Here is a 17,935-nt window from a genome sequence, read left to right as displayed (position 1 = left end):
TACTCGCTAAAATTTTATTCCCTAGAATAGTGCTGCTTTTTATTATTATTATTTTGTAATTGATGATTTTTTTAATTATATTTTGTAATGAGATATCACGTTTTCATGATATGAATAACGGGTTTAGCATACTAGCCCAATTGATTCAAGTTTTTTTTTAATTTATTTATTTTTCAATTTCAGTTTTTTATACTAAATAGATTGAAAATTAAACTTTTATGATTTTATTTTTTTTACCTTTTTATTTTGTTATTTCAACTTCATAACTCAAGAGTGGTACTTAAAAGGTTAACCCAAGTAGACTCAAGTCGTTTTTATGTCTTATTTTTTATAGATTTTTTATTTTCAATTTCATTACTCAATATTGAATTGATGAGGAATTGAACTTTATAATATATTTTAATTTGTTTTTATAAGGATGTTTTGGTCTCGTGATCAAAGTAGTTGATTTTGGCATTTTAACTACTGTTAACTTAAGTCATTTTTTATATATATTTTTTTAAGAGATTATCTTGATATCATGACTCGATCATAGGTTCTTCAACTTTGGATTTTCTTTTTATTAGGTTTCTTCGTCTCATTACTTGAATTACATATTTGATCGGTTAACTTATTTGATTTTTTTTTTCAATTTCATCATTTAATATTATATTTGATTGAGAATTAGGTTTTATATTATTATTTTTTCTGTTTTTTATTGGGTTATTCAAGCCTCGTGACCAAGAAATAGTGTTTAACATATTAACTCGACTAACTTAACTCATTTTTCATGTTTTTTTTAATTATTTTTTTTTTATAAATTTTATAATTCAATACTGGATTCGAAATGAGTGATCAAACATTGAGTTTCATAATTTGTTTTAATTTGCTTTCTATGTGTTTATTTTATTCTCGTGATCAAAGTTGTGGATTTGGCAGGTTAACTCGAGTTAAATCAAGTCTTTTTTTTTTCTATAAGTTTATATTAATCTAATGATCCGGTTCATAGGTTTAGTGGATTGACTCGGATTATTTTTTATGTCATTCTTTTAGCTAATGTTTAGGGTTTTTTTTTTTATTTTCACTTAAGTTTTTTAGTTATAATTTGGCAGGTTAACTCGAGTTAAATCAAGTCTTTTTTTTTTCTATAAGTTTATATTAATCTAATGATCCGGTTCATAGGTTTAGTGGATTGACTCGGATTATTTTTTATGTCATTCTTTTAGCTAATGTTTAGGGTTTTTTTTTTATTTTCACTTAAGTTTTTTAGTTATAATCAATTTGACAATGAAGAACTTTGTATTTTAATAAATATAAAATATAATTTAAAAATAAAACTAGTTCGTACTTTCAAAAGTATATACTAGAACACCACCTTTTTTGTGATAATGTTAGAATTGTTTTGACAGCCCTTCATCTCTAGGTGTGCACGTGTGGCTTCTTAATATATGATTTGACTTTGACAATTTTTTTTTTTTGGTTTCCTTTTTTTTTTATTTTTCAGCCTTTAAATTTTTAAAAGTGTATCTAGGGATATGGTTGTTATTGCTTTTCAAAGTGCTTTTCACTCAGAAAAACATGCCAATAATATTTTTTTATTTTTTAAAAATTATTTTTTGAGATCAGAACATCAAAATAATATGAAAACATCAAAAATATATTAATTTAAAATAAATAAAAAATTCAATTTTTTTAAAAAATATTTTTAAAAAACAATTATCTGCACAAGTTTTTTCTGGTATTCAAGTAGTGTCATGATAGAGCTACAATAAATCTCCAACAAAATTGTTTTCTTATGACACTGACAACTATTTTTTAGATTTATCCATCACAAACGTTTTCAATGTCGGTTTTCTCGCAAGTCATGTCAATCTAGAAATCAAGAACATATTAGAATTACAAAGTTACCCTTACTGTTGACCAAGAAACACCTACGCTACGCGTTAGCTGGAAATTTATAATAAATGACCCCTTGGCCTTGTAGTTTACATAAATGACATCTTGGGGCAGAGATTGAGTTGCAAAGCCTCCAACTTTCGAATTTGAAACAGCTAAAGAGCCGTTGGAGTTGAGAAAAAACACACTTAGAGAGAAAATGGTGGATGGAGAAATAAAAAACGGCCCTGCAGCTTTTTCGTGGGCAGATGAGGTTGAGAAAGAAGAGGAAGAACAAGCTCGGTTTCAGGAGCATCAGAAGCAGAAACCAAACCCTTTTGGCTCTGACAGGCCCAGAGAAGTTGTTCTCCAGGAAAAAGGAATTGATTGGAGAAAACTCGACTTCCATCTTCAACTACCTTCTCACATAAGGTAATGATCTCAAATTTTCTATGCTTTATGGTTGATTAAGTATGAAAACCCAAATTAAAGACCGGAAGATTCCTTTTCTTGTTATATTTTTTTCTCTAATTTGGAGATTAGTGCCGAGCCAACTAGTTTTGAAACCTGTAAGATAGCATATGGATCGTAATGGCTTAAATATTTTAATTCTCTTCCTGCCTGCTTCAATGGTTGTTGCTTGGTAACCATTCATTGCAATCACAATTGTTATACAGGCAGCTGGAGGATCCGAAGCTATGCAAGGAGAAAATCCCTGCCTCTGCTGCTCCAGGTATCGACAGGATACATTCAGTTACCCCTAGCAAGTGCCTAAAACATGAAATGGAAGATGCCAATTCGGACTTGAAAAGAGGTGGAGTTTTGCGGGTACCTTTGGCTACGCAGAACCAGAATCCTGTACCATTCGTACCTCCTCTAAGATATCCACCTAAAAATGCCATTCCTAGTTTGTCTGAGTCTGGCTTTCATTATTATCTACATGAATTGGGCGATGGGCAGCAAGATTTTAACAACAAGAAGCCCGAGAAAGAGAACGCATTTCATCAGCAAGGGTCCCAAAGGGTTCATTGCTCTCAAAATAATCGTGGAAGCCACATTCTTCCTCACTGTCATCGGCAAATATTGCAAGCTGAGAAGGGGAGCCAGTTTAAGGAGAATAACGAAAATTTCAAACTGGGGCAATCAGCTGTTAATGGGAAGAACTTGAGGAAAACAGTAGCTAGTAGAAGACAGCATTCAGATTCAGCTATTGAGAGACCTTGCAAAAATCTTCAAGAAGATTACGCAGCTAGTCAGGGGTTAGGCAGAGCTTGACAAACCACTCATGTGCCGGAGCTACAAGCATCAAACAGAAGAATGGCCTGGAAAGATCTGTTGCCAAGAGATCACGGGGCACAGAATTCAGGTTGATGGCAGGAGAGGCATGGAACCAAAGTCTGGTAGTCAAAAAAAGAAAAGGCAGCGAGATGAAAAGGAACTAGGCAGTGAGAAACGAATATGAAAGGCAGGGGAAAACTCAAATGTTACCACAATTTTGCTTTCAGTAACAAAACAATCGTTCCAATAACAAAAGCAATACGAATTTTATTCCTGCCTAGCGTAGCATTACAAATCCATCATTGCTTTGGACTCAATTACTTCATCTATTTGCAACAGTATCCAATGAAAAGGATGAACAGGTCAACTCGTCCAAATTTTACGATCTTGGCAAAGTAATCTAGAATTTTCACATTTTTTTAGAATACCCACCAACTTCTCACAAAGATAAACAAGCACATATGACATTACAGGCATTGTCAAGTGATGAATTGATTATCAAACCATGAATTACATTTAGGCTACAAAGGGAGGGAACTCTGTAAAGAATTGTCCCATCGTCTTGACACTAGGATTCTTTGGCAGCTCTTTCATAAAAAATAATAATTTTGGCAGCTCATGTTACAGGAAAAAAGAAAAAGCCGCAACTCTCCAAATCACTCATCTCCGCAAGCACTTATATGTTTAAACATGTGGTAGTATTTTAGCAATATCTCACTCCCTCACCACATACAACCTCGCCAATGCGATATGCCTTCTGTTGTCCCTCCTCAAGAATTTTGTGGGATGCTTCCTCAGCCTGATCCATTTGTCTATCTTTATTTATAACAAACATAACCTTCATTATGGCAATTGGGGTGAGTACAATATGGCAATTGAAAGACGGCTCAATCTAACATCATAATCCATCATTGCTGTGTAAAACACAATTTACCTCCTGGATCCATATGAAAAGGGTGGGGACTTCCCATGACTCCTTGTATATAGAAGCTCCAGGGCCTTTTGGGAAAACTCTTGGCATGTTATCTGTAAAACCACCTCCAGTGATGCGAGCTATGCCCTTTACACCACCCTTGCTAATCAAGTCAAGCACCTGTTTGAAAAGGAAGGGTTTTTTAGTAAGAAAAATCTAGTCAAATCGACAGTGTTAATCACAATAATGTGAAACAGAAATAAAACTTGAAAGGAAACCTGCTTGACATAGATAGCAGTTGGAGCCATTAGAGCTTCGCCCAATGTAACACTTCCACCAGGAAGTTGGTCATTCAAAGATAGGCCACTTCGAGCTAGAACCCTATAAAGATATACATGCATTCATCCATTAATAAGAATAACAAATGTAAAGAACTAAAACATTATAAGGCTGCAAACATTCTTTCAGCATCAATGATGTTTTAATGCATGGAGAAAAAATAAGAATACCTCAAACCAACACCAACCTTCTTATGAGAGAGAAACCATTGGAATGGACTCCACTTGATGGCAAACCAATGAGAACATCCCCAGCCACAATGTTTTTCCCATCAATCACCGAGTCCTTTTTAACAATGCCAACAGCAAACCCGCTAAGGTCATACTCACCTTCTGCATAGAAATCTGGCATCTCTGCAGTCTGGAAGGAATTTAACAAAAAACATTGTGGTCAACAGAGAGTTGTCAGTTTTGGTGAAATCATGATCAAGCGTAGAAAGGGAGGAATAAGAGACCACAGCAACTTTTAATGTCAGCAAATTTGACCACATCATGCATTGGGGGGTCTATTCCCCATGTTGTATGCCCATAAGAGGACCATTAAGTGAGATGGATAGAGAATTTCCATAGTTATCTACTTATATAAGATAACATGCAATATCCCACACACATAATGCAATACACACATACATCTAATCTACAAGCATTCATAGCCTAACAGCATCTTATTTTTCTCTCCCATCCTCAAACAAAAATTATCCCAATAACCGTCCATGAAAGCCTACCTGTTTTAAAATCTAGCACATGACCATTTCAAGAACTCTCTAGAGCACAACCATTTCACATGAGGCAGACACCTGTGATAGTTCAAGACCAAATCCTGCAATACCATCATTGGTAAATGCCACCATACAGGGCAACATGGCTGAAATAACCTTGTCGTTGCAAAAATAAAAGCTATGGTGATTACAACATCAACCTTCAGATCCAGCACCACACGATGCACTGAACGGTAGACATTCACCAATAGAATGTAAAGCCATAAAGAAAGAAAGAGATTACCTCTCCCCCTAAAAGAGTGCAGTCCGATTGTTGACAACCACCAACTATGCCTTTAATGACCTAAATAAGAAAAACAGGAAAATGTCATTTAGCTGCAGTTTTTCTGTTCAAATAATATATAAACTCAGTAAACCATGCACATTAATATACCTTTTCAGCAAGGTCAACATCAAGGCGGCTTGTAGCATAGTAATCAAGGAAAAATAAGGGCTTTGCACCAGAAGTAACGAACGATATCATTCACACTCATAGCAACCTGCAGCAGGAGAAGTGAGTTAGGAAGCATATCTACAGCAGCAAAATGCATATAACAAGATTTATCCAGAATTGACCAGATCAATCCCAATGGTTTCATGGATTCCGGTTTCAAATGCAAGCTTTAACTTGGTCCCTACACCATCCGTACCTGCAACAAGGTACGAATCACCTGTGTGCGAGAACTTTAATAAGCACAATAACAAAACAAAATACATTAACAAACACAGCGACAAAAGAACTTCGCGTTACACTATTCCCCAAGTTCCCACCCGCACAGGCCTAGCATAATTAAGGAGAAAAAAAAATTTAAACATGAAAACAATGTGCAGCTTAAGAGATGTTTAATGATTCAATTGTGTTCACAACCAATAACGGAGAGCAATAAATGAAGCAAAAAAAAAATCCAACAAAAAGCATACCAAGAGGGAAAAGACCACCAAATCCACCAATTCCAGGAGCCATCTTTGCAATTCGCCTAATAAGCTCAGACCCAGCATCTTTATCCACACCAGCATCCTTATATGTAAGTCTTCCACCAGCCCCGTCACCGCTTTTGCTGCTATTTTCCTTGGACATCGAACTATTGCTTGTAGCTCTCACTGATAGAAGAGGAAATCTATTAGAAAAGCGACTAAAGGAGTATCTTCCGATGGATTGTTGAGTGACCAAGGGTTTATTGGAAGAGGGTCTGATGGAAACCGCAACAACACGCGATAGCTCAGTGTTTGATGCTATGCTACTAGTAGCCATGGCAATTGAGGAGTGATAAGTGAGAACTGAACCTTGGGAAGGATGAGGCGAATTTGGCGGAGCTACGTGAAGTGCAGGAGGCCCCGGGAATTAGGAAAGCAGAGGTTCTGGAAGGGCTTTTCAGATTTTGGTTTGTTTATTCGCTTCGTTTTTTTTTTTTTTTTTTTTTTCCTTAATAGTCTGGGGTAGCTGGGTAAGTGACGGTATAGTCTGTCGGGTTTGAGTATATGTGATGTGAATATTTAGAAACGTGATTACAGTTATTTTAATTATTTTTTATATTAATATATAAAAATAATATAAAAATATTTAATTTAAAATAAAAAAAATTATTATTTTTTTTAAATATTTTGAGAATAAAAAAATAAATAATTCTTTTTATATATTTTACTAATTATCAATTCAATCCATTTAACTTTCAAACAGATTGGATATATTAATTTTGGTTAAATTTCTTTTTAAGAATGTCATATATATTTACAAGTTGAATATATAAAATCTTTTATTCTTTGAAGATCTAAAAAATATATTTATAAATACAGATAATTGCATAAATTATTTTATTAAATATATTTGAATAGCTTGTTAGACCTGCAAAACCTTTATATGTAATCTATATAATAAAAAAGCAAAATTAATTTGGTCCTGTATTTATTTTTTTAGTTAACAGAAATATGGCAACATCGACAGGTGTCTAGACCTGATTTGACTCTAATTACATGTATCCTACTACACCAGTGATCTTATAAAACCCTCACCTGTTGTGTTTGCCCACATCCTCAGAGCCCATCTCAGCAGAGTCCATACGTTGTTCTTGGTTTTCGTTCTCTCCACACCAAACCTTTTCACTTTCCTCATTTCTGCGTTTGATCATTAACCCCAACGGGAACGTAAAACATAATGAATCATTTCCATCTTAAATGAGATTAGAGATTAAGAGTTTTTTAAAAATTGCAGTAACCAATGAGGTTGGATTCGAACCCAGCTTCATCATCAGCATCGACATCAACGTCAACACCAAACGGGAAGCGAAGTAGAGATCCTGAAGATGAGGTCTACCTTGACAATCTCAATTCTCATAAGCGATACCTCAGTGAGGTTTGTCCCTTTTTTCTGTTCTTTAATTCCTGTTATACTTTTCATTTCTTTTGGATTTTACTAAGAGCGCAAAAATTGTTAACGTTTTTGAGTGCAGATAATGGCGTCTAGTTTGAATGGATTAACAGTTGGAGACCCACTCCAGGACAATCTTATGGAATCTCCTGCCAGGTCTGACACCATGATTTTTTCCAGGTGATTTTTTTTTTAACTCGTAAATACTACTGTTTTTTTTGGAACTTCTGTGCCGCTCCTCGGATATTAGTCGATGAAATCTCTAAAGAATTGTACTGAAAATACTAGTAACTTGATCCGGTCATATTTCCTCAAATGGGAAGTTGTCATTTTATAGCTTCATAGTTTGGAGCTCAATTGTAGTTACCCATTTGGAATTATGGATGGTTGCATAATCAGTGATGGGCTCAGACTGGGGTTTACATATCCCCAAATCATTATACTGAGAGATGTTCTTTGACCGTGGTTTATAGCAGTGATTTAGAGTAAATAGTTTCCTTTGAGTGAATATCAGTAGGAAATTTTCGGTAATTGAAAGTAGCAGTTTGCCTAGGGATTTGCCAGCACATTATGCGCTAATTCGCCCATTCAAAATCAAATCCCAGGGATCAGGTGCTCGGGTATGCACTATTCAATCTATATGATTGCAAGAGGGACATTACCCTTCATCCTGGCTTTCAGGTCTGTCATGAGGATGCTTCTCATCATTTTTTGCTGTGTCTGATTAAGAGGAAAACCATCATTTTTATTTTTATTTTTTGTTTTTAATTCTCATTCATTTTGTTTCCTTGCATGTATTATTTCAGGGATGAAATGTCCTTGCAATATTCACCAATGTTAGAAGACTTTGATGACTCTAGATTTTGCGAGACACCTACAAATGCTTGCTCACCTCAATCTGAAAGTCTACCCAGCAGTCCAGTTTCTCCATGTAGGTACCAAAGGCCACTTGGTGGGTTCTCATCTGCTCCTTATAGCAGCTCATTCCTTTCACATGGCTGCTCTGTCACCAGTGCCACTTATTCACAGCCTCGTCAACGAGGTTCAGATTCTGAGGGCCGGTTCCCATCATCACCTAGTGATATATGCCACTCAGCTGACCTGAGGAGGGCTGCCCTCCTGCGTTCTGTGCAGATGAGAACACAACCACCTGGTTCATCATCTTTTGAATTGCCATTTGGTTCAGGACACGAGCCTGGATCTAACATAGAAGCTGAAGAGCGGCCATGCTCGTATATGAAGTCCTTGGTTGAAGAGAGGGAGTATCCACTCGAAGAGTGTTCTTCAATGAGCATCTCAGAACCTGGATTTAATGAAGAGAAGGCATGCCGGGTTTTGAATATGAATATAAAAGGGGATGGTTCTGGAGTTTAAGTACCAATGGAAGTGTAGCAGAACCAACCAACTCTGACCATATCTTGTGCACCTGTACTGAAGTGGCTTAGAGTAACTTATCAGTGAGTGGCTGGCCATGACAGATTTTTTTTAATAACATCATCATGGTTTGCATTTGAGTTCATACGAGGTACTATGCTGAATAGCACTCATGGTGCTAGCAAGTGTTTTGATTGATCTGAGATGGCTTTGCTAGAAGTTAGAGCGTGTTTTCTAGGTAAACTAGAATTCTAATTAAGCTAATAGGAAATAACGTTCCATGGTAATGATCGCAACCATTTTCTTCCAATTCATGTCCATCTCTCGGCAATTGGCTAATAGTCTTGTTTGGTCACTTCTATTTGTTGCGGGTAATTTTAGGTGTAAACAAACAATACGATAGGGCTTCCGATTGTTCCAGAACAGTCACAATTCATATAGCAAATAAGAACGATCCATACAGGCAATACCGACCATACTAACCTTCAAAGGGAGGGCATAAATAAACTTACAGCAGGCCAGATTGGGAGACGGTCTCGGCAAATATACTGGGGAAAGAAAACGGATGGGAGAGTTGCATGTGTTATCATCTCTCAGTTTTAACAAAGTTAGAGCCCTAGTTTTATATATGCATGTATGTGTGTGTGTGTGTGTGTGTGTGTGTGTGTGTGTGTATTATGGGCTACTACCAATTTGTTATCTCAACATAACAAATGACGTTCAATCATTACGAGATCAGAAGATGAAGCGAAAGTAGAGGATATTAATTTGTCTAATGCACGTTTCATTCAAAAATTAAAAGCGTCTTTCCACTGTAAACAATAGCACAGACGGGAAAATAAGGCATACAAGTATACTGCACTAGCTAGTTGAGGTTCTCAAAATCATTTCGAATTAGGGAACTCGCTATTTCACTGTCAGGAGAAGCCTTGCCCGGATAACGTCAAAGTAAACATTGGAGATGGCAAAAACGATTCCCCAAAAACTGGATGATGTTTGCCTCCAAAATATTGACGAGGAAACAAAAGATCAGAAGATCAAGCAAAAGTAGATAGAATGTTCTTCTTCAGGGTGAATTCATCTGCCTTTGCTGGGCTTATTGTCTGCGCCATCAAACATGGAAAAAGATAAGATCAATTAACTGTCATCACAACTTTCACATACTTACTCAACTCAGTTTCTACTCATTTAAAGTTCTCATGATCTATCATCCAAACATCCCAATCAGATGCGCATCTATTCTAAAAAACATCACAATATTAACTTAATATGTGAATCTTGTTCCAACTCACTGCTATCTCAAAATTTCAAAATACAGCTGTCTGGCTCCTATTACGCATGGCATGCTTCAACTAAGAGAAAAGATCTATAAATCTTACCTTTTGAAGCATGCGTTGTAGCCGCTCAATCTCATTCTTGGCATAATTGGCACCTTTAGCCATACAATTCTTGGCAGCCTTCGAATAAATCTTTCCATACCTATAAACATGGAATATTGTAAGGTTATATCTTTGATTCAATAGAGATTTAACAAGAATAGAGGAGTCCTCAAAAGACATTACAGCTTTGAGCAATATTGTAAAGATATCGAAACAAGCCAACATGGAGTTTAAACACTAGCATTCATGCCATGAAGTACCTTGCTGTGGAACCCTTGAGTTTCTCAACTTCCTCTTCAATTCGGGAAAAGACTGCTTTCTTCTCGTCATCTCCAGCAGCTACAAACTCTTTTACCAAGGCATCCAAACTTTCAACAATACCAGCCTATCGTGTATAAAAATATAATATGATCAAATGACTCAATCAACAAAAATGAAAGGTTTAAACTTTCCATTTTATATGTAGTAACTAACCTTTGAGGTTAGTTGTCCTTTTCCATCACGACTGGATCCAGACTTTTCATTGATGAAAGCAACAAAGTCATCCAAATCTCTCCCACCCTCATACTCTTCCCCAGCTTTGTTGCCTTTTGGAAAGAACTTCAATGTAGGGTATCCACTTACTCCATACCTGAATTTAGCATGGCCATTAATATTGACAGCTCCAAATGTTGAGAGCCCTTTCCATCAAAATAATTAGGTAACTGGTAAAGTTTTCCCTTACTTTTCAGCTAGATCCTTATGTTGGTCAGCATCTAGATTGGCAACCACGACATCTTCCTCAGATTTAAATGCGGTAGCTACCTTTTCATAGGTCTGAAGGAACAAACCAAACAAACTCCAGATCATTACTTGTGCAGGAAAGACCCAGATAGAACAATGACACGCCAATGGTTACAGGAAGACACACACAAGCGCTCGTTATTTACAAACCTGCCTATAATCTGGGCAAGTTAACATTGTGCCCACTTTTGGTTGGATGTAAATCATCCTCTAATTTAAAAATCTTTAAAGGTATATGTGTCATATGATTAAAAGCTAAAAAATTAGATGACTCTCTCCCAGATGTACAGTGTTCACTCATATCTATCTCTCTTTCTCCACCACATCCTTCTGTTGATTGTCTTTGTTACATTATAGCTTTCACATACAACCTTAGAGAAAAACGAAAGCCTTTCAATATGAGAAAGAATCAGAGAAATAGACACAAGTAACACAGTGGGGAGAGGCGAGAGAGAAGATAGGTGGAAAGGAGAGAGTTGGTTTTGAATTTCTTTTTTTCAACTTGCATCCTTAAAAATGACCTAGGCGATAACTTGTGTCCGACAAAAATGGGAACAATGCTAACCTGCCCGAATAATAAGCAGCTTAGCAAATCACATGTTCCTACACACGCAAATTATAAAGGAAATGGGAAGAAGAAGGAGCAATACATACAGGAGCTAGGTTTTTGCAATGGCCACACCTGCAAGAAGTAGAGTTTGTAAATCAATAACATATGACTGAGATAAAAGGAGATTTAAAAAAAAAAAAAAAAAAAAACACAAAGCCAGTGGAGGTAACATAGCAGTAGTCAGCATACAGAAGGACATAGCTCACCATGGTGCATAAAACTCAACCAAAACATCCTTGGTTTCATCCAAGACAATATCATTAAAATTATCAGCCGTGAGCACCGCTACATTGGATGGCACTGCAGCTATCTTCACATTAGTCCCTGTAAATAACATATCCAATCAGGAACCTCTGGTGGTTTTTAACAGAAGAGTTGCTTTCGAAAACAAATCCTTAAAATGCAATAAGACAAACGTTATAGCACATAGACCAGTTTTTGCAGACACATGCTTAGGTGAGAAGGGGAAATTAATTTTTCAAACGAAACAACAGTATATGCAGGTCAAGCATATTTACCAGTCAAAGTAACAGCAAGAAACTTGTAAAAAGAAATTTTTCACTGGGTTGACCAACAGGAAACAACTTTAAGAGAAAGACTAGAAGTGCTACCTCCTTCAGTATTGACATACTCAGTAAGGGCTTCTGCAGTACGTGGTCCTTCATACCTATTATATATATATAGCACAAAATCGCATTTCAGGTAAGGCAATAAATTTGGCCATTCTATCAGATAGTGGTGGAGTTTAACAATATCCTCACTTTTTAGGTTCGAGCGATCCTTTAGGAAACCATTGAAGAGTTGGGTATCCAGAAACCCCATATTTGCTGCATACACCCTTATGCTCATCACAGTCCACCTGCACCACATCATCAACAATTCACCCATCAACGAGGTAAGGTGAGGTGTCAATAAATCTCTAACAAAAACGGCAGCTTCGATTTTCCAGCAAGGATCAAAATACTTCTTTGGGTTAAAATGAAGGGAAAATGATATATAACATAACGAATATTAGCATGAGCATGGGAAACAATTTACAAAAAAATAATAATAATAAACATGAATCAAATAAAAGCAATAATAATAATAAGGCTGACCTTTCCAATCAAAACAGTCTTTGCCTTCCTAAAGCTACTTCCGAGCTTCTCATATTCAGGAGCAAGCTTCTTACAGTGCCCACACCTGTCACGTTGAGAATTACAATTATGTCCTCGATGATCCCGATAAAATTCATTAATAACTCATATCTATGAATCTTAAATACACTATTTTGAGTTTAACTAACGGTTAATCACATTAAAAAAATCTACAAATTAATCAAAATTAGGAAATCATAACAGATTTATGGATCAACGAATCACGATAGGCATAAAAGAAAAAAAAACGATTAATCTTAGCTCAATCAAAATTAGGATGATTGAAAAGAGTAAGTAAAGAGCAGTCACCAAGGAGCGTAGAACTCAACGAGAGCGCCTCTGTCTTGACCGACTTCCTTCTCGAAGTTATCTTCTGTTAACACGACGACATCGTCTGCTAAAGCTGATACAGCTAACAAAGCCAAGGTACCAAAGGCAAACCAGATCTGATGATACTTCTCCATTTTCTTCTTTTCTTTTCCTTTTTTCTCTGCTTTCTAAATAATCAAAATGAATCAGAAGAGAGAGTCGTATTTATATGCCACGACCTGCAGTAAAGTTTCAAGGTGTTTCGGATATCGTTTTTTAAAATTATTTTTATTTTAAAATATTTTAAAATAATATTTTTAAAAAAATTATTTTTTATATTAATACATACTATTCAAAAACATAAAAATATAATTTTAAATTAAAAAAATAAAATTAGGAAGTTATGGCAACTCCAATTAACTTATTAATCTCTATTTGTATCTATAGTTAGAATTTAATTTTTTTTGTTTAAATTTTTTTAATATATTTTTAAAATATTTTAATATTAAATACATTTTCTTAATAAAAATAAACAACCACAACAGCAATAATGTAAAATGAGAAGTTGTCAGAGGAAAGGGCCCTGCTTTATTTATTTACATTGTGTTCTGTCTGAGGTGGAGTGATTTGATTTGTTCAAATGATGAGCTGTGTTTGTTTTTTCTAGTCTGTGACGTTTTTTTAATTACGTGGCAGGATATGAGAGGTGAAACCTGTGAAATACTGAAAATGGCTTTGCTTCAAGTTACGTTCAAAGTTCAAACCCCCCCACAAAAAGAGTTTTTTTTTTTTTTTTATCTCAAAAGATAATGCCTCATTGAACCGAGAAGCTGATAAATAAACTTTGGATTAGATTAATAAATGTTTTCTGCATGCTGTAATGTAAAATATTTTTTTAAAAAATATATTAAAATAATATTTTTAGATTTTTTACTTTTTATATCAATACATTAAAATAATAAAAAATATTTTAAAAAATAACTTTTAAAAAACAAATAAAAATAAAAGTATTTACACTCTCAAATAGTGCTGCTATTAATTTTTTTTAAAACAAACAAAATAATTGCTACTTTTTTGTTTGAAAATAAATATAATATTGTGAGAGAGTTTAAGTTGTGTTCACATGATAAATAAGTTGAAATTAGGATCATAAATAGCATAATAATCACAGTAAGAGGTATTGTCCAGGTTTTAAACTCTTTATTCAAGAAAAATAGTTCTGGACCCAAACCCTTGTCCTAAAAATGGGTGAGCATGATATGGTTTTAGAAATACAATGGGTGAAAGGGTTGGGTAAATTGGGACCAAAGTTTTTAAAGGAACTTAAAAAATACAAATGAATAATTGATTTTATAGATATAAAGTGTAGATTTAGAAAAATTAATAAGTGAAGAGATTCATAAATTTATTCAAAAGGTTATTTAAAGAGTTTGGAGCTATATTTTAAGAACATGAAGGGTTATCTCCATAAAGGTTTCATAACCATCTAATAATACTTAAAGAAGGCACTTCACCGATTATCCCAAAGTCATACAAGTATCCATGTTACCAGAAAGACAAAATGAAAAAAGATTATCAAGGAATTATTACAACTAGCTATCCTTAAACCCAATCAATGTCCTTTCTTTTCACTAATATTATTGGTAAAAACATCATTGGATTTTGACAGATGTGTGTTGATTATATAGCTCTAAATAAGAAAATTGTTACAGATAAGTTTTCGATTCTTATGGTCGGAGAACTCCTGGATGAGTTATATGCATAAGATTTTTTCTCAAAACTGAACCTGAGATCTGGATTCTACAAGATCATAATAAAGACTAAAGACATCTACAAGACTGTCTTTAGAACTCATGAAAGACATTATTCGTTTATAGTAATGCCCTTCGGGCTTACCAATAATCCATGCTAAAATAGCCAAGACCCACTAATCTAAAATCACTTAAAGAGTTTTTGGGGTTGAATGTGCTATAAAAGATTTATTAGAAACCATAAAACCATAACATGAACCTTAACTAGACTTCTAAATAAGGGAGTTTTTTTATAGGATGAGCAAGCAGAATTGGCTTTTGATAACTTAAAGGTAGTAATTTATAGACCACTAGTTCTTGCACTATTAGATTTCACTTAGCCTTTTTAGTTGAGTGTGATGCCTCGGTGAAAGAAGTTGGGATTGTTTTAATGCAATATGGAAAATTAATATCTTATTCGAGAAAAAGACTCAAGGGGAAAACATTGTATCTCTTCACCTATAAAAATTAATTCTTATCCATAGTACTAGTTATGCATAAATGGAGACCCTACCTATTAGGGTAACCATTTAAAATTAAGATAAATCAACAGAGCTTTAAGTTCTTTATAGAATAGAAGATTGAAACTTTAACTTAACAAAAATGGTTGTCTAAAATCATTGATTATAACTTCTGTGTGGAATATAAATCTAGAAATCAAAATATAATGACAAATGCCCTATCCAAAAAGGCTGAAGAGAAAAAAGAATTATGGGCCATTACAACTCCTTTGGTCAGCTTAGTTGAAGAGCTAAAGCAAGTTGCTTCGTGGATAAAGAAATTCAACAGGTGTCTCGACATATTGAAAAAGAAACAGTTGATTCCCATATGTATCATTTTAAGGATAGGCTTCTATTATACAATGAAAAAATATTTTTAAGTAATGAGTGTTCCTTCAAGTCCTTTATCTTGTAATATATACATGATAATCTAGTTGTTGGTCATTCAAGGTATGAAAACACCCTATAATGAGCTAAAAAAGATTTTTTTTTATTTTAAAGGGGATTAATGCTAATATAAAAAATTATATAAAGTAGTGTGACATCTGTCAAAGAGTTAAAATGAACAACATTAAACCTTCTGGGCTACTATAACCTTTAGTTTTACCCACACTATAAAAACCTTGGATCTTAATTTTTATGGATTTTATTTAATTTCCACTTAAATTCAATCATTATTATATAATTTTAGTGGTTATTGACATATTTTCCAAATATGACATTTTATTCTTGTAACCCATCCATACAATGTCACTAAAATAGCCAAATTATTCTTATAGTATGTTATGAAGCTATATGGGTTGCCATAAAGTATCATCACAGATAGAGATCCCACAATCACTAGTAAATTTTGGGGAGAGTTATTTAGGGTTTAAAGAGTCAAACTACCCCTATCTTTGGCTTGCCACTCCAAAAATGATGGCCAAACATAAATGACTAATAAAACTCTAGAAAGTTATCTTAGTGTTTTACAAATGAAAACCCTAAGGAGTGATCAAAATGGTCAAATGATGGCATAACACCAATTATCACACATCTCTAAAATCTACTCTATTTGTGGTAGTTTATGGTTATACACCACCATGAATAATAAAATACATTTTAAGAATAATAGATAACAAATCAGTGGATACGTATTTGAGAGATATCAGAAATAATACAAACACTCAAGGAAAATCTACACAAGGCACAAGCAAAATAGAAGCTTCAAGTGGATAAGAAAATGAAATGAGAGAACTTATAAAAAAGAGATTGGGCTTATCTCAAGCTTCAACCATACCAACAATTAGGTTTGCATCGGAGAAAGAATTAGAAAATAACATTTAGATATTATAGCCTATTCAAAACGCAATAAAAAAAATAGATAAAGTAGCTTATTGATTGGAGTTACTTGAAGGGACACGAACCCATCCCACTTTCCATGTATCCCTGTTGAATAAGAAAATCAATTTGAAGGAAGAACTAAAACCAAAGTTTTTATTATTATTATTAGGAAGAAAAACCCAACCTATAGCATATTGAGGTATTGGGAAGAAAAAAAACAAAGATATAAATGAAAACTAAGAAAGAAATTTTGGCCATATGAGAGGGTCAAGGTTAAGAGGATGTGATATGGGTGGAGGATTCATGGTTTAAAAAGGCTTACCCTCATTTTGATGGCAAAGTGTTTTATAGGAGGGGGGAATTGTAATAAAATCTATAATGGATTTGCCTTTCATAGAGAAGATCTAACTTCTAAGGCTTTCATTTTCTATCTCTCTCATCCCTTTTTTCTTGAGGCAAATGATCATTGTCTTAGAAATTGATAGAAAAGAAAATGGATGGCAACATGTATGATTATGATGCAACTTTGGTCTTATCAATCTCTATCAACGATTGCAATTCCACATGTCAAGACTATTTATCGCACAAACCAGATATTCTAAAAGCCTTGAAAAAATTGTGATATAAGGAAAAACTACAATCTATGATTAAAAGTAAAAAAACAACAACAGAGTATAAAAGGGAGAATTGGTTTTCTTTGATTCAATCTATAATTTCCTAAAAGATCTTATTTTAGTTTCAGTTTAAATTTGAAATTTGATTTATGAACTCTATAAATTATTTAGCGGATAACTTATAAGACTATGGAATTTCTTAGAAATTGAGCTTGGATCTTGGGAGGCCCGGTCACTTTAAATTGGTCATCAAACTAATTATTTTCATCTCAATTCTATCCTTGAAGTCAAAGTGTCTTTCCAATAAAAGTTTTCAATTCATTCAATTACATCCTACAAAATTCATATTGTCTTTACAATTAGCTTTAAACTCTTAATTGTTGTTATAGCATGTGAAGATAATGTGTTTGTAGAGGGGGAGTAATGTGTGGTGTGAGCTTGAATGAAGCTCTCATAACCTCTCTTTTTACCTTGTAACCTATGGTATTTATATATACCATAAGTCATATAAGCTTACTCGGTGGAGAGGGGAAAAATAATGAGAAATATATGTTTTTCTAATAAGCTAAGTCATTGGTTGGCATGCCACACTTTTAATTTATAAATAGGTT

The 17,935-nt window shown here is 34.3% G+C and overlaps 2 protein-coding genes and 2 pseudogenes across 3 annotated transcripts; 2 read left to right on the top strand and 2 right to left on the bottom strand.

Annotated features, from left to right (window-relative positions):
- Positions 1–1,976: 1,976 nt before the first annotated feature.
- On the top strand, positions 1,977–3,406 carry LOC118041037 (uncharacterized; annotated as a pseudogene).
- A 202-nt stretch (positions 3,407–3,608) lies between these two features.
- Positions 3,609–6,590, bottom strand: LOC118041036 (phosphoribosylformylglycinamidine cyclo-ligase, chloroplastic-like; annotated as a pseudogene).
- Positions 6,591–7,162: 572 nt separating this feature from the next.
- LOC118041038 (uncharacterized) lies at positions 7,163–9,167 on the top strand. Of its 2 annotated transcripts, none has more exons than XM_035048134.2 (3): positions 7,163–7,491; positions 7,589–7,662; positions 8,313–9,167. In XM_035048134.2, the coding sequence occupies exons 1-3, from the start codon at positions 7,357–7,359 to the stop codon at positions 8,878–8,880; spliced, it is 777 nt and encodes a 258-aa protein (XP_034904025.1). In that variant the 5' UTR covers positions 7,163–7,356; the 3' UTR covers positions 8,881–9,167. The 2 variants fall into 2 exon arrangements, with proteins under 2 accessions (XP_034904025.1, XP_034904024.1); XM_035048133.2 differs by having other exon boundaries at positions 7,164–7,491; positions 7,589–7,686.
- Positions 9,168–9,647: 480 nt separating this feature from the next.
- On the bottom strand, positions 9,648–13,303 carry LOC118041039 (protein disulfide-isomerase like 2-1). Its single transcript, XM_035048135.2, has 11 exons — positions 13,098–13,303; positions 12,750–12,834; positions 12,414–12,511; positions 12,264–12,319; positions 11,859–11,976; positions 11,697–11,724; positions 10,984–11,075; positions 10,734–10,890; positions 10,520–10,644; positions 10,260–10,359; positions 9,648–9,983 (listed from the first exon to the last, which is right to left on the bottom strand). The coding sequence occupies exons 1-11, from the start codon at positions 13,250–13,252 to the stop codon at positions 9,918–9,920; spliced, it is 1,080 nt and encodes a 359-aa protein (XP_034904026.1). The 5' UTR covers positions 13,253–13,303; the 3' UTR covers positions 9,648–9,917.
- Between the last annotated feature and the right edge of the window lie 4,632 nt (positions 13,304–17,935).

Source organism: Populus alba, chromosome 14 (assembly GCF_005239225.2).
Source record: "Populus alba chromosome 14, ASM523922v2, whole genome shotgun sequence".
Lineage (NCBI taxonomy): Eukaryota > Viridiplantae > Streptophyta > Magnoliopsida > Malpighiales > Salicaceae > Populus > Populus alba.
The sequence above is the reverse complement of the archived record's forward strand: the minus strand, read 5'-3'. Positions and strand labels throughout refer to the sequence as shown.

Coding starts and splice junctions, on each gene's coding strand:
- LOC118041038 (XM_035048133.2), top strand. CDS start 7,357: ATGAGGTTGGATTCGAACCCAGCTTCATCATCAGCATCGACATCAACG. Junction 7,492..7,588: donor ATAAGCGATACCTCAGTGAG/GTTTGTCCCTTT, acceptor TTTTGAGTGCAG/ATAATGGCGTCTAGTTTGAA. Junction 7,687..8,312: donor GACACCATGATTTTTTCCAG/GTGATTTTTTTT, acceptor GTATTATTTCAG/GGATGAAATGTCCTTGCAAT.
- LOC118041039 (XM_035048135.2), bottom strand. CDS start 13,252: ATGGAGAAGTATCATCAGATCTGGTTTGCCTTTGGTACCTTGGCTTTG. Junction 12,320..12,413: donor GGATCGCTCGAACCTAAAAA/GTGAGGATATTG, acceptor TATATATAATAG/GTATGAAGGACCACGTACTG. Junction 9,984..10,259: donor TACAACGCATGCTTCAAAAG/GTAAGATTTATA, acceptor TTGATGGCGCAG/ACAATAAGCCCAGCAAAGGC.